General features: G+C 40.8%; 2 protein-coding genes across 2 annotated transcripts; one reads left to right on the plus strand and one right to left on the minus strand.

Moving 5' to 3' along the window:
- Positions 1-6,789: 6,789 nt before the first annotated feature.
- On the minus strand, positions 6,790-13,927 carry LOC117739451 (transmembrane protein 268). Its single transcript, XM_034545862.1, has 9 exons — positions 13,760-13,927; positions 12,022-12,160; positions 10,960-11,054; positions 10,747-10,854; positions 10,183-10,335; positions 9,897-10,007; positions 9,207-9,296; positions 8,736-8,954; positions 6,790-8,207 (listed from the first exon to the last, which is right to left on the minus strand). Exons 1-9 carry the CDS (start codon positions 13,763-13,765, stop codon positions 8,040-8,042), a joined length of 1,089 nt encoding a protein of 362 aa, XP_034401753.1. The 5' UTR covers positions 13,766-13,927; the 3' UTR covers positions 6,790-8,039.
- A 2,051-nt stretch (positions 13,928-15,978) lies between these two features.
- neu1 (neuraminidase 1) lies at positions 15,979-23,514 on the plus strand. Its single transcript, XM_034545794.1, has 7 exons — positions 15,979-16,237; positions 17,072-17,261; positions 17,603-17,865; positions 19,822-20,004; positions 21,111-21,330; positions 21,968-22,204; positions 22,315-23,514. Exons 1-6 carry the CDS (start codon positions 16,154-16,156, stop codon positions 22,186-22,188), a joined length of 1,161 nt encoding a protein of 386 aa, XP_034401685.1. The 5' UTR covers positions 15,979-16,153; the 3' UTR covers positions 22,189-22,204; positions 22,315-23,514.
- The last annotated feature ends 628 nt before the right edge of the window (positions 23,515-24,142 follow it).

The following is a 24,142-nucleotide window of genomic DNA, read 5'->3' on the forward strand; positions in this document are numbered from 1 at the left end:
GCCTGTTTTGTGTTGCACATCTCTTAGCTATTTAATCTCCCAGACACTGTGGTGAAACTTAAGTGCAACATTAGGCTTATGAGGCAGCAAAGCCCTGCATGTCATCCTCAGTTTGTTTCCATTTGTCTTAAATATCGAGGTAAATGTGCGACTGTGGGCGCCTATGACGTTGTTTCACTGTTTCATGAGTATGGTCCCCTTAATCTAGCAACAGGTGTGCTGTTGTTTATAAGAGCCAACAGAGCTGTAAGTCAACAGTACTGTATGAACTATATGAGGTTAATGGGAGGAACTGAAAATGAATGTTTTCAATAGGAGAGAGAGAAAATATTAATGCCTATACTGTATTGTAGCACTTTCCGCTCTATGAAATCTTTCCTCTGGTCTCGTTCCTTTGTCTGTTTGTCTTCCTCCTTTTCACATGAGTTATTGGACCTATTCATAATTCACTTCTATCCCCCCCCCCTTCTCTGTTGGTTGATGATGCTATTTTTAAAAGAATTATACAGAGATATTAAATAATTATGTTTGTTAATAATGAACACAAAGAGAGACAGTATAACTACAGTTTATTCTGTTTATATATTATTATTGTTGTTGTTATTATTATAGGCAACTGCATTGCATTCGATTATCACTCATGTATAATAAGTACATCTGGGCACGTATTTATCAAACTTCTAAAAACTTCACTAAATAATGCTCTTTAAAGCCAATTTAGTAATAATATTTTTTTTAAAGACACGTTTAAAAGCAATCCTTCAATAAATATTCCTGCGTAAATATGTTAGTTTTTAAATACAGAATTATCACTACTACAACCAATAATAGTTTGAACAATCAATCAAAATGTGTTTCTCAGAAGGTGTGTGATCATTAGACATTTAAGAACATTTAAAAATTGAAGCGCTGTGATAAAATTGCATTGATCAATGCGGTAATTCCACTACATGGGAAATATGAATATTCGCTTTCTTGCGGCGAGTTTGACGAGAAGATCGATACCACTGGTCTGTGCGCTAATTATGAAGCTACAGTCAGGAGACGGTTAGCCTAACTTAGCTTAGCATCAGGACTGTAAACAGAAGAATACAGCTTTGTTTGGTTCTGTCAACTTGTTTTGACACTTTAGTCATTTGTGCGTATTGAAAGAACAAAAGATATAACATGTTAATCAGTGAGCTTTAAAGGGGCTAGTAAGTAGATGGTATTACCTTTGGATAAAGCCAGTCTAGCTAGTCTGTTTCCCCCTGTTGCTACGTTAAGCTAACTAGCATCTGGCTGTTGCTTCACATTGTATTGGTGTCAAGAAAGAAGAAAGAAGCATCATTCCCAAAATGATAAACTGTTTATTCAATATATTGAATTGGAGTAAAAATGTAGGCTTTTTACATTTAAACCCCACATTTCACTTTTAGCCGTTTGACAAATGCAGGCCATGTCCTTATAGGATTGACTCAGTGATATTTCAGTGTTAAAAGAGTAAATGAAGCACAGTATTGTATAGTATTATTATTGTACAGAGGGCTCTGGCGGTGAGTGTGTGTCTAATGAATAGAGTCACTCCTAGCATATCTAAGGTTAGTTTATACAGCGTTAGGCTTCATCTCCCTGTGTGCTGTCTGACGGGACTCTTCTGTGCTCAGCAGTATGGCTGTGTTCTCACGCAGCGGGGAGATGGGTTCTACATTTTTCTTATTTTCTTTGTTTGGTTTTTGAGCTTGTAAATGCGATGGGTTGCTTGTTGCAAATAGCGAGAAATTACCTGTGTACGTGTGGTTCTCTTGGGGTTTATTATTATAATGATGTTCATGGCTGTGTTGCACACACGTTGGTTGTTTCTGACTTCAGTTGTTTGAGTAATGAATAAAGAAAATCAATTTTTGGGGTTGTGAACGTGGTGTCTCATTCTTCCGGTCTGTTTTTCTGCTCTCAGTGTCTCTATGGCCTTTCCTCTCTTCCCTCATCACTAAGGTGCTATTTATAGGCCAGTTGCCCCGGTTTTCTCCCTCTCCGTCTCGTCTCTTTTTCTTCCCTCTGTCAGAACATGAACTGCAGTATCTCTCACTGTCTTCTGTTCAATCACATTGTTGTTGTTTTTTACAGCTGCTTGTTGCATAATCTGTACCACGTAAGTATTATTTTGCCTTCCCATCCAGGCAGCCATGTATAGTCAGGTTGACTATCTCATCAACTATTGGATGGATTGCAAATACATTACATTCATGGTCCCCAGAAGATAAACCATAATTAATAGTGACTACCTGACTTTCTATTCTAGTGGTTTAGAAAGAAATATCTAAACAACTATGGGATGGATTGCCAGGAAATGTGTTAACATTTTTAATATCTTTGGTGATCGTTTGACATTTCCTCTAGCACCATCATCAGGTCAAAGTTTTAATTTTTTTAATTTTAAAAGTTTTAAAGTTTTAAAAGGCTACTGTACAAAACCCTAAACATTGGACCATAATAACAGCTGGTATGTCGTATTTCCTTATTTATCTCTCTTTTCCTGCGTTTTGCTCCTGTTGTGAACACAATATCGACATACCATCAGCTACTAAGTTGATATGGTGAACATGTTAGCAATCAGCTGCTTATCTTCATATCCAGCAGTTATGGAGCAGCATTATTATTCATTTGGATTTGTGTTTGTGTCCACCTGAAGTCCAACCTTAACTTTCTTTTAGCTCTGTTTTTAACTCCTTATCTGGCTCTTTAGTTGCTAAATGCTCCACTATGTTCACCAGCTAGTTGCTACCTGCATGTGTCTGTCTGCTGTTTGGTGTTGACCTAGCTAGCTAGCACCCTGCCGACATCATAGCAAGTCAGTGTAATGTTAATGAAACTAGCGATGGCATGTGCAGTGATGCTTCTGTTGCGTGTCAAAATATTTAACATTATTTATGTTTATATTTTTGGCTCTCCAGCTTCAACAGTGACCCCATTCACATTGGCAAAGAAGGCTCATTTAACAAAAGACCCTCCACCTGGTCTGTGACCAAATGTGTGGTCATGGGACTGCATTCTTGTTCCACTGTGGAATCTCCATGTATCGATTCAGGTAAAGAAAACATGATGTGAAAACAATATTTGTATAAGATCTGTTCCATTAATACAATTCGTCTATTAATACAATTAATAAATATCCTCAAATGAAATTTATTTATTCAAATTAATGCATTTCTTTTGAGGCATGTTTGTCTAAACACTACCTTTTGTGTATTTTTCGTGCCAAGAAGTCAGCCCTAGAGAAGCTGTTCGAGGATGAGGACCAAGAGCTTCTTCAGGCAACGACCACTAAAGGCAGAGCCTCTCCATCGCTGTACAGGTCCAGAAAGGGATTGAAATCTACAAAAGTCAGGACAAGACCCTGCAGCCTGATGGTGGATGAAGCGGGACAGCCTCCCCATATTGTCTGCACTTTCAGACACATACCTGTGAACAGGTCTCATCGACACATCTGAGAGGGTTTTCTCCTGTGCAGGTCATGCAATTAGTCAGGAGAGGTGTCGTATTTTGCTAGAGAAGCCAAATTTGCTCATATTTCTGCAAAAGAATTGCTGAAGTTTGAAGCTGTATACAGTGTGTGTGTGTGTTTTGTATTTCTTTATATTTCTTTAAGTATACTGTAAATGTTGTTATTGTTCATAGTTTGAATTTAAAAAGTGTGAAGCTGTAGTGTGAAGCCAAGTGTTTTGTATTATTTATATTTATAGTATACTTTCAAACAGTTAATATATTGTTCAGGTGCCTTGGCAATAAAAAAAAGCCTTTCTTTAGTCGTCATTAAAGCAGGGGTCACGAAGAGGTGGACCGGGGTCCAGGTCCGGCCCCAGATGCCGTTGTCTCTGGATCCTTGACCGAAAACCGATAGATCATTGAGAATTATTACATTTTCATGGATCACTTCTATTTAACCAGCGCAGCTTTTCTACCCTTTACGGCTCTCGTTCAGCGGTCCAGGAAACACACCGACCAATTACACGCCTTGTAAATCTAAAATGTAAAATTAGAAGTGCTAAAGATATAGTGAGGGACTCAACTAATTGGCCCAGCCTCGTGCCGTGGGATTTAGAATGGAAGAGGGGTTATCAATTATGGGCAGAAGTATGGGCAGAATATGAACTGGATAGATCCAAAAGCAAAAATACCACATAAAGAAGTTATCTTTCGAGAAGATACCATAGCGCTCAATAAAAGATGGGAATTTAAAACAGGTTTTGGAACTTGTATCCCTAATCGAGTAGGTAGGAACACATATGAAATAAACATTTGGGAAACGATCAAAGGTATATTCTATGCAGCAGAAAAAGGCCTAAAAATGATCGGCACCTCCATTGTAGGAACAGCCCAAGATGCAGTAAACGGAGCACTGAATGTAGGAATCAATTTGATTGAACCATTGCAAAAAAGGCCGCCATCTGCTTAGGATGTATTATAGGAATTTTCTTTCTCACAAAACTATTAATATACATAATAAAGAAATATTTTTGAACGATACAACTGGGGAGATACAGAGAAGATACTCCCCAATAAAAGAGAACTTCTGATCATAAAACCGGAACTCCACCCACTTAGACTGAAGGGGGAGGAACTTTTTAATGTAATCCATTAGACATTGAGACAAAATAAACAGATACTCTGTGACAAGCTGACAAGATGGAAGGAATTCAAGTAGAAACCAATTTGCACCTTTTCCAGAAGGAGTTGACTGGTCTTCAGGACATTGTGACAAGGGTAGGACAAATAATTTATGTCTAGAATGAATATGACCTTTTATAATGAAATAAGGAAACATGCCTTTAAACAGTTGTAAGATAACATAATATGTCTGTTTAAACATTTTTAAACTATACCTGGGAAGATTTAGTGTCTCAAATGAGTTGATGTATGTTGGGTGTACTGAGAAAACAATTATCTAGAAATATCTAATTGTCTTCCCCTGCCATGATATATACATAGTAATATGTGCATAGTGTTTTTGTAATGCTTGATAAACTAGAAAAAAGAAACCCCATAAACTGTCACATTATAAATAGGACCTGGTAAACCACATGTTGTCCTTAAGGACAGATGAAGGTGGAGTTTGTTTCAAGGTGATGAAAAATAAATAAAATTGTGTAAATGATTATCTTTCCTAAAAGGATAGACCCAGCACGTCCTCTGGAGGAGCTCAAACAGCCAAAAAAGAAGGGCACGAGATCTGATTTAACCTGTTATGGTAGGCGACGTGAACCTTATCAGCACTACGTCAAAGAAGGCCCGCAATAAAACCAAGAAGGAAAGTAATAAAATGAGATCAGAGCCCCATAAAAACCCAGGAGAATTCCCTGCAGATTGGGATGAAATAAGAGATGACCTCAGTTTAGTAGCTACATCTGTCTTTGAATTCCTGAATGAAGCGGAACTTGTTCAATTAGTGGATAACTTAGACCAAGCCGCAAGAGAGGCTAATTTATATATGCAGAAAACCTCTTATTCTGAGGAAGCAGTTAACGCCCCCGAACCCGCACCAGTGTGTGAAACAGTTCAGCCCCCCGAACCTGAACCAGTGTGTGAAACAGTTCAGCCCCCCGAACCTGAACCAGTGTGTGAAACAGATCAGCCCCCCGAACCTGAACCAGTGTGTGAAACAGATCAGCCCCCGAACCTGAACCTCAACCCATGGAACAGGCCCCAGAGAAATCAAGCTGCAAACACCCATCACACCAGGACAGTATCAACAGGTTGAGGATACTGGACCAGCTTCTGCAGGACTGGTGCCGAGGTCCGTACCAACATGCCACAGGATGCCACCTAGGGAGCAGAATCGTGAGTTCTTCCTCATATGCAAAGGTCGTATGAAATTGTGCCACATGTCGAAACCTCTTTTCTGTCCGAAAGTGAGATACATGCAACCTGGGAGAGACACCAGTGCCTGTGTGGAGAGAAGATGGAGTGTGGCAAAATACAAGGAGATGAGAAGGTGTTCCACCTCGAACCAGGAAAACGTGTCCGATCGGTTCCTCCAACCTCTGCCACCTCCGAGACTGGGAAAACTTTCCCTGAGATTCCGGATGTGGGATCCCAGCTGTAATGGTGTGAGGTGTTTGTGATCAGCAGAGAAGGAAAACACCTGGAAACCAGGTTCCTGGTTCAACCCAAAGGCCTGATGGGCCGCAGGCAGTCTGGTGTGCTTCATCAAAGAGGCTATTGAATAATGTGACTTTGTCAGCTCCAATACTTTGATGCTTTCATGAGGAGGATGTTGAGAGATCGTAGAAAAGTATGAAAGCATAACTATTATAACCATTTAACTTTTTAGTATAACCATTAAACATCTTTCACATTGTTTTCATGTTGTTATGTAGTATTGTCGCTTTAAATCACATCGGTGACAACTTGAAGTATGGACCCAAACAATATGGCCAATGGAAAAGAGGTTTGAGGGAGGAACTAAAGGTGGGAGCTAAGCCAGCCCGTGTGTGCAGGATCGCAGATGGCCATTTAGCCTCCCGAGGACAGCCAGCGTCTCCGAGATCGTTTAACTTGGCCTCACGCTGCAAGCCTCTCTCCTCCATCACACAATCCCCACATCCCCCCAGGCCCGGGTCAGCCACGCTTGCTGTCTCGCTGTGTGTGTTTGTGTTATCCTGCAGCTCTCTCGCTGAGCTGTCATCTCAGCCACAGCACCAGGGCTGATGGGTAATCGCTGGTAATATGTGAGAAACCCAGCAAACTGCACACACAAATGCATAAAGATATCTAATCTACCTGCACACAATAACAAACACACTCTGGCTCTACTTCTGTGGCTGACATTTATGGTAATATATCCAGCCAAGGATTCATGGTAACCTGCTTTCAGCATCATCACACAGCTGCATCAAGGGAAGTCTCTTTCTTTCGCTTCATGCTTCTATTGTTTTTGTCTACACACGTTTTGTCAATCAGTGGTAACAGACATATTACGTAAAAGTATATATAAGTAAAAGTACAGACACAATAATATGTCACAAATCCTGCATTTAAAGTTCAGTGGTAGAATATTGCGATTTACTCAAATGCTGTTCTTTAGTGCAATTTTTAGTTACTTTACTTGAGCATTTCTAATTTATGTTACGTCATACTCCTACTTCACTACATATCAGAGGGAAATGTTGTACTATTTACTTTGCAGGTGATGCTACAGATGATGATGCTTAGATGCTACACACAAAACGTGATCCGTCCTTGAAATAAAATGCATCGTTACAGAATAATTTACCTTCATAAAGATTTGGCGATAATCACTTTAACTCCAGCAACTTAAACATGAAATCGCTCAATCAACAAATATAAATCCAAGAATATGAAATATAGTAATGTACCACTGTGACTCTTCTCATTCGGCTGCAGTGTTTTTTCTTTTCATACTTTAAGTATTTTTTTCGTACTTTAAGTATTTCTTACATTCTGACATTACATTTTAATTTTAGAACATCTGAATACCTCTTCCAGCACTGTCAAACTCCTACTAAGTAAAAGGAAATAAGTTTTGTGAGCCAAATGTACTTAAAGAATCAGAAGTAAAAGTACTGGTCTATCTTACATGTGACAATTAGGCACGACTAGACACTGACTTTTAGTAAAAGGTCACAAGCCAAAAAGATATAAAAGCACTAGTTTACCATTTATGTGTTGTATTTTATACAGTGATGATAATTTTTTTAATTTTACAGTAACTAAGGCTGTGATTGCCATGTGTACAAGAATGCAAATATTGTTTGACAGCAGGTGGATCAGACAGTGTTTGGCACGGTGCAGAAATTGTTGGGACCAAAACAACATGATGCAAACACAGAGCTGGCGTGAAGACAGCAGCACAGGAGCCGGCCCACAGAAACCAAGAGTGTGAAGCTCCAAACAGCTCCTTGATTGGATAAAAACATCATGATGCTCCAGAGGAAATGCTCTTACATGTCAGTTTGTCTGCTCAAGGGCATGCGTGGAAGGCAAAAGTCTTAAAGACTATAGTCCACTAGTTCAAAGTTCCTGGTTTGACTCTGGTTCTGTTATTGAAGGATTTTCTTTTTGATGTACTGGCAAAGGCAGAGATGGGCGTTGGAGCAGTGATTCCTCCGAGGGCCCAGGCGGTAGTTTGAGGGTCCTGGCAGCCTGTCGGACACCAGCAGCCTCACATAAGTGGCACTGTAGGTCATCAGAAGCTGGTAGGCTTTAGCCTGCAAAGAAGTACGTTAACACTTAGAAGTGAGAGGAACCTGCTTTCACCCTGAGTCAGAATAGAGTAAAGGCACGATTGGTGGTGGTACTGAAACCACTTAACTAGAAATAAACGTGCAAAAGGAGCACATTTCATTCACTCACGCGTAGAGGAGCAGGACTTTAAAAAGTATTTTTGGATTGACACTTCCTTATTTCCCTCTTTGTGTTTCAATTAACCAATCAGGACACATCTTAAGTGAACGTATGAATGAAGACCTACTAAGGTCAAAACCAGTCTAATTCTTAGTTGCTTAGTTACAAGCCATGTACCTGATAAAAAAAACTTCACATACTCCACATTGCTCCTGTACAAACAAAAAACCCAAACCTTAATTGATTAACTTCACAAGCACTGTAATTTGTCTTTGTGTATCAAGTAATATAATGCTAATTCTGATATATCTATAATGAAACAATAGCACTGCTCAAATATACATTCCCTCAGTGTGTGAATAGAGTCGACTTGCAGCAGCATCTCTCCTTACCTGGGCAGGTAACGACGCATCAGGGAAGAGGCTATAGTTGGTTGTGACTTTGGCGCCCCCACACTGGCTGGAGGAGGTACTGCAGCCAGTGTCCTCATGTCTCAGCAGAGGCCTCTGTTCACTGGAGTCCTGCTCCACATCGGACCCGCCAAGCTCGGGGTCAACAGCCGGGTCCTCCGTCACAAGAACGAGGTGCGACATTTTCCTCTTCATTTTGTTCTGGTGAAAGTGAGACATTGTTCATTTTAAACTTCCTCCAAAAGTGGAAGCCACAAAATGAGATACTGTCCTTCAAAAGGCTCAGCTTCTGTTTGCCAGATGATATAGAAATACATATCCTTTCAAAAGCAGCTAGAATTGTGTTTCTATTGATTTTGAGGGAGGACTAACACGGGAGCACAAGAAAAAAAATCGATCGAGCAGCAGGACAACAAACAGGGGGACAGATGTAGGCCGACTCGACTCACTCACCTGGGTGTCATCCTCCACAAAGCTTTGCTCCTCTAAAGTTTCAGTCAGCGCCCTCAGACAGTGAGACATGTCCCAAAACACAAAGTACAGCTGCAGAGAGACAGAGAGACGAACACATCAGCATCAGTGGCTGCCGTGCACAATTATTCAGTTTGGTTGTTTATTATTGATGTACTAAATAACCACCCACATCTCAAACATTTACTGATTACATGAAGCTCTTTACACCCACACGATTAGTAGAGATGCACTTCTGTTTCAACTTTTCTATGCAGTGTTCGAATTACTCTCTTTATGTCTTTATTACTGACCTCCAAAAGTCTGCTTTTACTCTGGGTATAAAATTATACTACTTTTTATGTAGAATGGCAAGTCAAATAGACCAATTCCCAAAATTCTTTATGGATAGATGTCGTGGATACATTTTGTCCTGTTTGTCCTGTGAGCAAGCACACACATTTCCAGTGTCCAAGCCCAGTAATGGAAGACAGACAGACAGACAGACAGACAGACAGACAGACAGACAGAGAGAGATTCCTTTCTTTACGGTTAAAATAAAATAAAGAATGTTAAAGAATGGTTTACTTTCTACTGTCTTTTAGACTAATACTGTGTATTTGCTTTGTTATTGTTGTGTTGCCATATGGAACCTGATATTATCACAGCTGCAGTTGGTCTCATAAGATTAACCTGCATGTTTCCAGCGCAGGTCTGCACCCAGTCGGCCACAGCCACCAGCAGCTTGTGTTTCACCAACCTCTCATTCACCTGGATTAACCGAACGTCCACGTTCATGTTGATCTGACACAGAAACGGAAAAATGTGTTCGAGAATCATTTATTTCATATTTTACGTTTTTAAAAATGTATTTGAAGAAATTCAAGGTTCTAAAAAAGGATGTATGATCGTTAAAATGAAATTAAAATAAAATGAAATTACTATAAACTAATTTTATAGTAACAGACTCGCTCCTTACCTCCTTGTTACTGTAGTGGAGGACGAAGATGATGGCAGTGGTGAGTAAGATGGAGACCAGGCTGACAGAGAGCCAGAGGACCCAGTAGTCCCTGACCGTGATATAGAGGTGGAGTGTGGAGAACACGGCGCACCACACCACCACATACAGCACCTGGTGGAGGGAGAAATATTAACGTGGATATACTAAAAGCATCAAATATTCTATCAGAAAAAACTACGTAAACCAAATATTAGAGACAAGACAAACAGGAAATTGCATTAGCTAATGAATTAGCAGTGTGGTTCAGTGACAGGAATTTGTATTGTCTCTGGTCGTCTAGAAATAGTTGAAGCATGTCATTCTGTGTGACACTTGTGAAAATGTGTAAGGATGAATCAAAGAATATTTAATGTGTGAATTAAGAGGCTTCAGAGGTGCTGATAGGCAGCTTGTTTTAGTCTTTGGACAGAGCCATGCAAGCTCTTTCTTTCTCCCTTTTCTTCCAGCTTTAATGCTAAGCTAAGCTAACTGCCTCATCATGCCCAGCTGTGGAGCAAAACAACATATGGTTTCTAGACATACCGGTGCCAGTATAAAATGGAAGAGAGCGGAGTTAAAAACCAGGTATCTCCTGACTGAGGGAACGCTCAGAGCTGTCTCCAGCGGAGCCTCCATGTCCCGGACTGGAATCTAAAAAATTAAACAAATTAACAGCCTCAATTAAACATAGATTTAACTAAAGATTTCTGAATGTGTTGCAGTGCCACAGTAGGTCATCCTGTGGTGCGTGCGGACCTGAAAGCCATCATTCTCCAGTTTGGCACGGCACAGTGACAGATCAAAGCTCGGGTTAAGCAACGAACAGCTTGGCATCGCCACAACACACTGACCTGAGAGAGAGAGAGAGAGAGAGAGAGAGAGAAAAAATGGAGGTAAAAGCAATATAGCAGCAGTGAAAAGTGGCAGTCACACAAACCACAAAATGAGGACAGTCAAATATAAATAACCACTCATATCTCACTGACCTAAGGTGGGTCAGTGAGTGCAAACACATGCTGTGCAACCAATTGTTGTTCAGACCTACAAAACTTGACTTTAAATCCCATACTTTCTATATAGAACAAGTATAATAGGCTCCATGTTAAGTAATTAAAAGATCTATCATTTTGCAAGTCTGTTTCCTGGTATCTGTGTGAGCGTGATGTAATGGTGACACCAAGGTGATAAGCACTGCAGTGCAAAGGTTTATGAGGCAACACAGCTGTAACAAGCTTTAGTGTAACAAGAGTTTTAACTGGCGCACATTTTTAATACCTAACTTTTTTCCCCAAAACAATTTCAAGATGTTTTCATGGTCAGAACGATGCAGTGGGTAATTAATCTGATCTGATGTGACTATTTGGACAAAAAGGCTGGATTGATAAGTTAGTTAGTTTGTTTGTTTAATATTAGGTACAAGCTCGTTGATGCCGTCTACTGCCAAGACCATATGCAAATTAGGTATAAATGTTATGATTTTTGATTTGTGCAAAGCATCTACCAAAAATAGTAGACTGGCACATGTTTTGCATCGGCACAAGGAAAATAAACAACAGATATCCGATTATGTAAAATGTTAAACAGCAGGATATAACACAGTGCAGTTATAGCATTAAAACAAGAGTATTATAGACAACAACATTGTTTTGGCACAAATGTAACCCCATATAGATATTTCCTGGAAGTACTTTTAAATACTAGTTTTAAACTAGCCCAGGTGAGATGACCTGATCATCTCAGAAACATGACACAGAATAAATGGAGAATTTTTTGTGGCACAATTCACCATATAAAAGGAAGAAAGAAGCAGCTGTTTACCATTGGACCAGTTAGGTCTGTTGATGTTGGCCTGCTGTGGCTCAGCTTTGATTTGACTGATCTGCACATCCACCGGACTCTCCTCCATCACGTGAGATACTCCGCTCTTGTCCTCCATCATCTCAGAGGTAACCACATCCTAAAGAAAATGATGATGTGAGAATAACTTCACCAACACTGATAAGAGGAAACGGTCATCGAAAACACAACATTTGAAAGTGTGCGGGAATTTACAATTTCTTCATCGATTTCCGGTGACATGCATCACTTAGCAATTACATCCAGGTCACAAAAAAGAGCTGCAACAGAGGTTATGGTGTAAAAGCCTGTCTGCAGCAACCTAAAAGAACATGGAACCATGCAAATGTGACTGATACAGGAAGCTGACAACTAGGTTATTCAGGAGCCATGTTGTTGTGGAAGAACGTGTTTAGTGAGGCAGCATATTTCATCCTGTTGAATAACATTTGACTTGATGAAAGGCTGGGAATCGCTGTTAAAGAATGAGTCGAACATGTCACGTCTGAAGAAGCAGGGCAGTCGTGCCAGGGAGTGTCGTCTCTTTCTAAAATGCTTTTTTCAAGTCAACTACAGCCTTTATCTCTTTTCAAAATGCACACCGTTTATTTAAAGTCTGACAACCTGCAGGAAACCAGATCACTTCTGCTTTCATAGCTTCCGGAATCAACTGCAGTGACATTGTGATGGTGTCATCGGCAGAGGCGCAACATTAAGAGGCTATTACCCTTATTGGAGGGATTCAGTTTTGAGGAGACGATTTAAGTGAATTTGCATTTTTATGAGCCTTTTAATGTTGCCCATATCTGCACTGAATGTGCAGAATGTCATCTGTTATCATGTCAGTGTAGCACAGTCAGTTAATAGACAATGAAAGGTATCTTTATTTGTGAGTCTGCACTTCCATAGCAGACTCCTTGTGATAAAACTAAAGATATGCTACTCATAGTCAAACCCAGGTCTCTCTGGGTCTGTTTCCTTTTTGTGCTCTCGCCTGCATGCCTGTGACTGAGCCACATTTCAGCACTGAAGTGTGAAAACTCAATGCTGCAGTTGCGATATTACGTTGTCCCCTCAGACCTCTATGTCAGCCCTCTCCTTACACCGGTCTCTTTTAGGCCTTTATAACTAATTTTCACTTTCTTCCATGTAAATAAAGTCACACTGACTGTGAAGAGTGTATCATTGCCTGCGGCAGAGGAGAAAAAAATATCACCAAATAATATTGTTGAGGCATGCAAGCAGAAGGCTGCGTTTAAACACAGGAAGCAGTATTTAACTACTAACAGCGCAGATGTCTTGAGCTCATCAGTGAAAACTCAACCCCAAATCTCTTATCTTAAAATTGCGCCGTGTCTGTTTTCACGCCCATGTGTGTTGTGTGTAATGTTGAACTTAATCATTTTGTATTTATGTATATTTAGGGGGCAGAAAAATATATTTTTTGTCTTTGAGTTTAACAAATATTTGCATTTTGAGCAGAGATGCCAAGTTTACAATAGTTAATCTCCAAAATGTTGAATTGTTGTATAAAGCTCTCATTGGACATACAGGTAAAGAAGATCGAGAAGCCATGTCACATTTCTTAGGTATTTAAATATTTGTAATATTAGTAATAATATTATTATTAAAAACCCTGCATTTTTCAGCTCCAGTTGATTAGTTCACCTCTGTAAATTAAACCAAAAGTCCATATCTCACATGATCAAACACATCTTACCTGCATTTTAGACGAAAGTCCATCATGTCAACTCAGCTGTGATCCACATAGATCCCTTGAAAGCAACAACTGTATTCCTGGTTGCGCCAACAGACTGTAGTGCTTGTTACTTTCACCGCCAAATGTTCCTCAGCAGAGTTTCTTTTTCTTTCTCTTTCTCTCTCTCTCTTTCTCTCTCTCTCTCTCTCTCTCTCTCTCTCTCTCTCTCTCTCTCTCTCTGTGCATGTGACTGAGATCAGCAGGGCCTCATGACTACAGGAATGTGGTTTCTAGTTCACAGTTCAACAAATTCAACACTAGAAATGTTTGATGCTAATGAAGAAAGCTTATCCACACTATTTTGGAGGTGGGATGTGTGATTTTGTGACAGACTATAATCTATATTTAGATGCCATTTTTAGAGAGTTTCCAGTTTGTTTTCATTCGCATCGTGTTGCTGCTTTATTGGAGTCACACATTAAATCTGTGGATGGACGTGGATCAATGAGGTCATACAAAGGATACAAATTCATATACATGTGTTTCCCCTAACACACCAAAATATATACAAGACTTTATACTGTAACACTGGATAGTCAATGTGGCATGTATGGTTTTCGGAAAATTCTACCCCCATCTGGTTAAAAGTAGTATGTGTACATAGCTTAGTACTCATATTGTAATCAAAGAACAAATTACCAGAAAATTAAACACATCAACTGAAATTAGTAAAATATATGTACATATACACACATAACAAAGGAGTGGCTTCGGAACAACTTTGTGACCATTCTTGACTGGCCCAGCCAGAGCCCTGACCTAAACCCAATTGAGCATCTCTGGAGAGACCTGAAAATAGCTGTCCACCAACGTTCACCATCCAACCTGACGGAACTGGAGAGGATCCCCAAATCCAGGTGTGAAAAAACTTGTTGCATCATTCCCAAGAAGACTCATGGCTGTACTCGCTCAAAAGGATGCCTCTACTCAATACTGAGCAAAGGGTCTGAATACTTATGACCATGTAATATTTCAGTTTTTCTTTTTTAATAAATTCTACATTTCTGTTTTTTTCTGTCAAGACGGGGTGCTGAGTGTACATTAATGAGAAATAAAATGAACTTTTTTGATTTTAGCAAATATACATATATATATATATATATATATATATATATACACACACACATATATATACAAACATATATACACATATATATATATATATACACACACATATATATACAAACATATATATATATACACACACATATTTATATGTATATGTATGTATGTGTACATGTATGTGTGTGTATATGTATGTGTATATATGTGTATATATATTTGTGTATATATATGTGTGTATATGTATCTGTATATGTATGCATGTGTATATGTATATGTATATATATATGTGTATATGTGTATGTATATGTATGTGTATATGTATATATATTTTGTTCTGCTTTATTTTGTATTTGTAATTTTCTATTCCTCTATTGTGTTCATTGCCTATATGGCATTGTCTCCTTTGTCTCATGTATTTTCTGAAATGCTTACTTGTATTGATGTTATGTTTTTACCTTGCTTCTATGTAGAGCACTTTGTAAACCCTGTTTTTAAAGGTGCTATATAAATACATGTATTATTATTATTATTATTATTATTATTATTATTATGTGTGTATATGTGTGTGTATATATATGTATACATATGTGTGTATATATATGTGTGTGTATATAGATCATTTCTGGTATAAAGATAATTGTCTCAATATGTCATTGAGACAATTATCTTTATACCAGAAATGATCTATTTGAAAGGTACAAAATCAATTCCGTTTTTACTTTGTAAAATATCTGAATTGGTACAGTTAAGATGTTTGGATGTGGTCAGAAATATTCTACACATACATATCAGTCAGTCATTATTACATGTATTATCTTTCCATTAACCCTTAAATCAAAGAATAAAGACACTTTACACACAATTTAGTTGTATTTTCACGAAGCAGGTCACATGTTTTATACTTAATGTGAATATTATTTATTTATTGATGGCAGTCACCTCCCGCACCAGCTCTGGCTCGCTAGCGAGGTGAGAATCCACGTCCCAGAGCTCATCTCACCAGGTTTAATATACACATATACAATACATTACATTTTGAGTATCATTAATCATTTCCTCTTTTATTTTGGTGCATGGCGGAAAATAAGGACGGTAGTCATGTGACCGCCCCCCTTGGTCACATGACTTACTCCCTCTGTCTGCTGCGGTGTCTTTAGCTGAGGCGAGCTTTTCCGCCTTTGACTCTGTCCTTTTTTGTGGATAAATCTATAAACTCCTCTGTACCTATGTAATAACTGATGTTATTTCTCTATCGGAATAAAGCATAAGTCTCCAGGACGTGAATCTATCATGGCGACAGGAAGCCGACTCGCTGCACTGTCGTTCCTGTTCTCCCTGTTGTCTCCCGATGATTGTGCCTTCAGTCCTGAACAGGTAGGCGCAGTCAGCCACGGACCATAGAAACATCGCAATGTAGTTACACGAGTTGTAGAAGCTGACAAAAATGTGGATTCAGCTTGATTTCCGGGATCAAAATGACTTGTTTGAGGCAACAACATACCGCTGTGTATCCAGCCTTTATGCATTAATTATTTTTTATTAGTGAGTGGAGGAATACGGATTAAAATGTAAAAGTGTCGATAGACCCACCATGAAATACTGAAAAGGAAAGTCTGTTATTATTGATGCATAACATGTAAACTACTTTGTTATAGCCAATTGAAATGCCACACACACACACGCACGCACACGCGCACACACACGCATGTCAAATATTATTTGAACAGTTATGTGTCACATCACTTATGCATTCATCTCCCATTTCCATGTATTATACAGTTGTGCATGTCGCATTAGGAAATGGATTAATGTAAAAGGCACGGAGATGAAAGCATTGCATTTTATATACTGATCATGTTTTTGGTCTGTAAAACATTGATCTGAAACTTAACCAACAACTGTAGCAGTTAAATAAATGTAGTGGAATGCCAAGTACAATATTAAAGTATAGTGAAGCTGAAGTATAAAAAGTTTAAAAAGAAAATACTCAAGTATTGTTCAACAAATTGGAAGCCTACTGCGCACAGTAATGGGAGGGAGGAGCTCTTGCAGTCTGAAATAGATAAATACAATAAATGCTTCCTGTTGTGAAAGTGTGATCATCACCTGCTCGTGTCACCTGACTGGTGTTGCTCACAGACGTTGAACTCTTTCATCTTAGTCGCCCTCTCTTTGAACGCTCTCGTCTGGTCTTTCCTTGCTGTCCAGATTGACCCTCTGCTGTATGAAGAGCAGCTGCTGTGGGTGAGCGGATTCCAGGGGGAGGTGAACACCTACAGGATCCCCCTGCTCAGCTTCACCCCAAAAGGAAGCCTGCTGGCTTTCTCAGAGGCCAGGAAGTTTTCGGAACACGACAAAGGACAAAAGTTCATCGCAATGCGGCGGTCCACAGACAAAGGCAAGGGCGCCCACGACAGGCAGGGGGGATCATACAGGAAGTGAACATAAGAGGCTAAGATCGTGACAACAACCGCTTGACGATTCAAACTTTGTCTCTCTGAATACACACATGTTACTGTAAAATAAATGGCTTGAAGCACTACCTTACAGCAAAGTGTGCGGGAGAGGAGGAATAGAAAGAGACCGATTTTAAGGATGAAAATGTGAAAGAAACTGATGTTGGGATGTTTGAGGGAAAAGTTGAATTACCAAAATACTTCAAGTAATGCATTATGTCGCAAACATATAAAAGTTTATTTTATGTCTGAATCCTCCCCTGTTCCTCCTCCGTCCCTCCAGGAGCCACCTGGTCCCCAACCTCCTTCATAATCGATGATGGAGCGATTGTAGATGGCCTGAACCTGGGCTCCGTGGTGGTGGACGAGGAAGTTGGCTTGGTGATTGTGATCTACGTCCTCTGCTTCAACCACGATCACTGCAGCCCGTCCAGCACCATGATGGTGGAGAGCCGGGACGACGGCCTCAGCTGGAGCAAGCCCAGGAACCTGACGGTCCAGCTCGGAGTGAAGTCCTTTTGTCCCGGGCCGGGCTTCGGCATCCAGGTGAGACAGAACGGTACAGGACGACGGGAGAGGCTGCTGCTCAGCGGCTTCCTAGTTGTAACGTGAGATCCAATTTAAGCTAAAATACCTTCATGCTGCATTCATGTCACATATTGTGATTATACACTATTAACAGGTTTAGTCATTCATGTACAGGGCGAGAGATTTCAAAGGCAGAAATATCAGTGGTAATAATAATAATATAATATCTTAGTCACAATGAGAAGATCTGCTACGTACTAAGGTATGTCATTCTGCTTTTAATGTTATCATTCATCAGATGTAAAAGAAACCAGATTGGGCACTTCTTGGAGGCCACAGATTTTTGTACAGCGTTTTGTCCATTTGGCAGACTAATATGAGTCTGTGTTATTGACTCTAAAATTGACTCATCACACACGTGTTGGTATTGGTGATATCTTTTTTTTAAACTGCATAATGCCAAAAAAAAGTATGTAAGATCATTAACAGTCACATTATACATCTGTTTCTTTGGATTATAATAAGCTCAACATTGTGTTTGTGTTAAACCTGCAACAACTCCTAATATGTGCCTTGTTGAATTGTATCATGTAAATAGAATAAATTGGAGGGGGAGGTTTTTTATTTTTGGCTGTTGTTTTCATCATGTACCATACTACATTTTCAAGTGTCATTATTATTGGGAGTTTGCCCAACCAGTTTACATGTGCTTTGTAGACCTGGAGAAGGCTTTCGACCGGGTCCCTCGGGGGTTTTTGTGGGGGGTGCTGCGGGAGTATGGGGTGCCGGACCCGTTGGCACGGGCCATCCGGTCTCTGTACGCCTGCAGTAGGAGCTGTGTTCGTCTCCTCGGTAGTAAATCAGACACGTTCCCGGTGGGTGTTGGCCTCCGCCAGGGCTGCCCTTTATCACCGGTCCTGTTCGTGACCTTCATGGACAGGATATCTAGGCGCAGCCAGGGGGCGGAGAGGATCCGGTTCGGGAGTCTCGGGATCGCCTCTCTGCTGTTCGCAGATGATGTGGTCCTATTTGCCTCCTCGGACCGTGACCTCCAGCATTCACTGGGGCGTTTTAAAGCCGAGTGCGAAGCGGCAGGGATGAGAGTTAACACCTCCAAATCTGAGGCCATGGTGCTCTGCCGGAAACCGGCGGATTGCTCCCTCCAGGTGGGGGCAAACTGCCTACCCCAAGCGAAGGAGTTCAAGTATCTCGGGGTCTTGTTCACGAGTGAGGGTAAGGTGGAGCGGGAGATCGATAGGCGGATCGGTGCGGCTGCAGCAGTAAAACAGGCGCTGTACCGGTCCGTCTTGGTGAAGAGGGAGCTGAGCCGGAAGGCAAAGCTCTCCATTTACTGGTCGGTCTACGTTCCAACCCTCACCTATGGTCACGAACTCTAGGTCGTGACCGAAAGAACGAGATCTCGGATACAAGCGGCCGAAATGAGCTTCCTCCGTAGGGTGGCCGGGCTCAGCCTTAGAGATAGGGTAAGGAGCTCGGACATCAGGGGGGGGCTTGGAGTCGAGTCGCTGCTCCTTCGTGTCGAAAGGAGTCAGCTGAGGTGGTTCGGGCATCTAGTCAGGATGCCTCCTGGACGCCTCCCATTAGAGGTTTTCCGGGCACGTCCAACTGGTAGGAGGCCCCAGGGAAGACCGAGGACACGCTGGAGGGATTATATCTCCCGGCTGGCCTTGGAACGCCTCGGGATCCCCCAGAATGAGCTGGAAAGTGTTGCGGGTGAGAGGGAGGCCTGGGTCGGCCTGCTGAACCTGCTGCCACCGCGACCCGACCCCGGATAAGCGGGTGATAATGGATGGATGGATGGATTATTTAATCATGTTGTGTATTGTTCTAGCTGACTCTTACCTTGTACTTTCCCTGAATTTCCCCTCTGAGAGTTATCTTAAATCATTTTCAGATGTAGTTTTTTTAAATTATTTGCAAGTCCAAATTTATTTGTGTCTTTGCACTATACAGAAGCGCTACAACCCGGCTAAGGGGAGGTTGGTGGTGTGTGGTCATGGGACATTGAAGGCAAACGGAGTTTTCTGCATCCTGAGTGATGACCACGGACAACACTGGTACAACGGCGGCGCGCTGAAAAGCATCCCTTACAACCAGAATAAGAAGGCACAGGACTTCAGCCCCGACGAGTGCCAGGTACGTTTACTGCTGCCTGCACATCGCGCCATGCGGGTCTACTTTGACAGCTCACTGTAGGAACCGAGAGGTTTGCTGAAGGGGACACTTAAAGTTATCCTCTAGGAAATCTCCTTCATGAGGTTGAAACGTTATTCTATTCTACTTCCTACAACAGAAACAAAGCATCCAAATATCTTAGAATTAGCAAGGTCTCCACACTGAGAGTCTCAGCCATCCAGTCACATGCTCATCAGCAGCAGCCTTCAAAAATATCCCAGTGAGTGTCAAACAGAAGTAACTGTCGGTCCCTTGCTGCTGCCCCAATAGCCCGTGGCATTTGTGAACGACCTCCCCTTTGAGATCTACACTGTAACTGTAAATACGTCATAATCTGCTCTAGAAATGCTATTTCATAAAAGCTCCAGCCATATATATGTTTTTGTATTAACAATGGGTCAAATGTATTTGTGTAATATGAACACCCCCCCCCCCCCCCCCCCCCCCCCCCCCGGAAAATTATCAACCAACTTTGCAGCTCTGCCAACCTTTTTAGCCCCTTTTGGTTCTTTGTTTTGCTTTTATGCCATGCAAATACACTTTTATCAACCCAGTTTCCAGCAGTTTAAAAAAAACAATTATAGAATCATATGATTAACCGACTGAACGCTGCCTTTCCAGCACCAAACAGCAGACAATTTTAGCATTTGGTTTTGAAGAAAGTCAAATTTCAAGCAGTTAAAAGAGGAGTTGGAGGAATAAAAACAAACAAACAAAATAGAAAGAAGATAGAGAGGATCTGACCTAAATGTGACATAAATATGACTCATGATGAATAGTGATGTTGCATTGTTTCTGCTGGATGTGTCACGTAAGCCATAACGACTTTCAATAGAGCCGTTTATCAGTCCGCTCGTTGTGGAATTCTTCCGCCCTCTAGTGGCCAAAAGAAACACAGCCGTGAAAATGCATGTTTTAAAAACACCTGGCCGTTATCTTAACCATAGTGTGATGTCTTCACTGCAGTGATACACAGCTGTCATAATGAATCAAATACCAGTCAATAAATGTTTAAATAACTGAGCATTTCATCACCGTCAAGCCTAACCCTCTCTGCTGCCCTGCAGCCGCTGGAGCTGACGGACGGCAGCATCGTCATCAACGTGCGGAACCAGAACAGCTTCCACTGTCGGTGTCGCATGGTGGTCCGCAGCTATGACGGTGGGTTGACCCTGCCCATAGACAGTCTGTACTTTGACTACGAGCTTGTGGATCCTGCAGTAGCAGCCGGAGCTCTGCTGAAGGACAACGTGCTCTACTTCACCAACCCCTCCAATGAGCAGCACAGTAAGAGCCATACTCTCTTCTTCTTCCTACCTAGCCTGTGTCACTGGGGGTCAGTGGGAAAAGTCAAAGTAGTGATGCCATTCTGTTAAAATGCTCTGTTACAGACGACTGTATAGAAATGGCTGGAGGTATTATGTTTTCGGGTTGTCCGTCCCGCCGCCTGTACCATTCTCACGAACACAATATCTCTGGAATTTCATCAAATTTGACTTGACTTTGGTGGTCAAAAGTCACTATGACCTCATAAAAGACGTTTTGGGCCATAACCCAATAATTCATATAGTAATTATGAAAATTTCACACCCAGTGTCTTATCGGATAAAATGATGAGGTGATGACAGACATGGATGTAAACTGCAACTTGAAATGTTGGCAGAGGCATTCAATCCTAAAGCACTCATTCTAGTTGTTATATGCCGTTTGGTTCTGTAATATATAACAATACATGATATATTGTCACTTAATCAGGTTGTTTTTATGATGGAGTGGAAGTACAGAGTAGCTTAGAATGGGAATACTTAACCTGAAGTACCGTACTTGAGTAAATGTTCTAAGTTACTTTCCTGCACGCCAAAACAATCAGTTTACCTCTGTATCATTGATACATCACGCTAACGTCTCGCCTCGTGCCCTTCAGGAGTAAACCTGACTTTACGCTGGTCGCTGACTGATGGTAACTCCTGGGGGGAAAAAGCTATGCAGATCTGGGCGGGTCCCAGCGGCTACTCCTGCATCACATCACTGGACAGCGGCTCTACGGACGACGAGAAGTACATCTTTGTCATCTACGAGAAGGGCCACACGAACTATGATGAGACCATCTCGTTCGCCAAGATCCACCTGTTTGGTGGCCAGTAGAGCATGTGGGAGGAAGGTAAGCAGATGAGCATCAGTTTGTTCACATCAACAGGTACGATGCAGGGCAACTCATTTGTATACTGTTGTTTACTGTTTTAATTGTTTTACCTTGTTTTTGTCTCCCAGATTCCAGATATGTTGGAGCGAAAGGGAAAAGCCGGAAGCTGTCGTTTAATTTCTCAGGAAGAAGAACAAAAAAGACATTTTAAACTCACTTTGTGATATTGAGAGTGGAAAATTGGATGCTCAGAACAACGAATGAACAGTTGTGTTGGGGCTGTGTCTCAAAATACTATTTTCTCCCCCTTTTTCTTTTTGCCTCAATTACCACACTTGATGAAGGCACCAAGCCACATGTCCATGTTCCTGTTTTTGGATATGTTACCAGATGTGTGAGACGATATGAGCAAGCAGGGGACGTCAACACATCATACCATACGATAATACCTCACTAGAGTAACAAATTATAGTCTTTCACGACGAAGAGTAATAATTACATGCAGTAGTTTGAATGCAATATAGATTCAAGCACATCTAGCAACTATCTCTAATTCACCTCAAAAACTGAGTCACGTAGCGTACGTTCAAATGTTCCATGGGTCTGTGCTTGTAAAGTATTGCTTTTATTATGCAGGGAGTGTTCCATGAATTAATGATGACCAAAATCGGTTCTGCCTTTTTAGAACCAGAAATTGTGTAAAAATAGTGTGGTTTGAGTAAAATGACGAGTTAGATGTGTGTGATTGAAAGTGAGAATGAAGAGGTAAGTACATAATGGAGCCAAAGTATCCTCACTTGCACTTGTGCAGAATGTATTCTAACATTGTGTTTGAACTCCACGCTCATCAGATTGGGATGGCCCATTTGATTCCAGAAGCACCATGTAATACCAGCATAGTACTTGGGGTACACTACATTGTACTATCTGTAGAATGATTAAATGAACTCTTAGCATGTTTTGGGCACAGCCAAGCTGATATGCAGTCATTCATAATTTAGCAATGGCAAAAACTACTCACATTCCCACTTCTTTTCTTAAAGACATTTTAAAAAAGTAATTAGAACTGAGCAAAAGAAATGGGTTTTATAGGGGAAACTGCTTTTAACCGGTGTAGAAGAAAGAAAAGAAAATCTGAAATTTGCAGTTGACAAGTCTGCACTGACATGATACTCATTTCACTTTACCAGTGCCTTTTCCCTGTATGTCTTTCTGACTTTTATTGAAAGTACTTTTCAAAATAAATAATTAAAATGAGTGCTGATTATTCCAAAACTTATTTGGATATATTTATATTCATTAAAGTAAATATTGGATTATCGATTGAAGATTGTGACATTAACTTCCTTGTTTTCAACAGTGGGTTTAAGATACTGAGAAAAGAAAATCATCACTTCCAGACATTGTACAAGTATGTGTGACCTGAGATACCCTCTTTGTTTTGACAACAATGCTCTCTCCCTCTCGGTTGTATACATTTCCCTGCAGCCTTTGAGTACGTTTTTCTTTGCTTGACAAAATATAAAGTTGATGTTCGCGAAGCATCTTCCATCTGAATTCCTCACAGTTTATTATGACAGTCGAAAGATAGTGGATAAATTAACATTTTGAGTGCCACCCCTCCCCTCTCATAAATCCCAAACTCAAGCCTCGAGGATATGACAATTCTCCCATTTACGTTTATTTCAACGCGCTTTTTAAACCAAGTCACATAATTAACGCTCATTCTCGAGGTCCCAAACGGCTTCCATCTCACGACGTTACCCAGCAGCCGTTGACGGCTCTTTAGATGACGGATCGATTCCACTAATACACTTTCTCCCATTTCATTTATTTTTTTGGGGAAAAAAGAAAAGTAGTACAAGTAAGCCGATCCCATTCTCTATTTATCTATATAGTGCTGCTCGTAATTATTAGGCGCGATCTGCTGCAAAGACCTTGTGTGTGTGTGTGTGT

Source organism: Cyclopterus lumpus, chromosome 11 (genome assembly GCF_009769545.1).
Source record: "Cyclopterus lumpus isolate fCycLum1 chromosome 11, fCycLum1.pri, whole genome shotgun sequence".
NCBI lineage: Eukaryota > Metazoa > Chordata > Actinopteri > Perciformes > Cyclopteridae > Cyclopterus > Cyclopterus lumpus.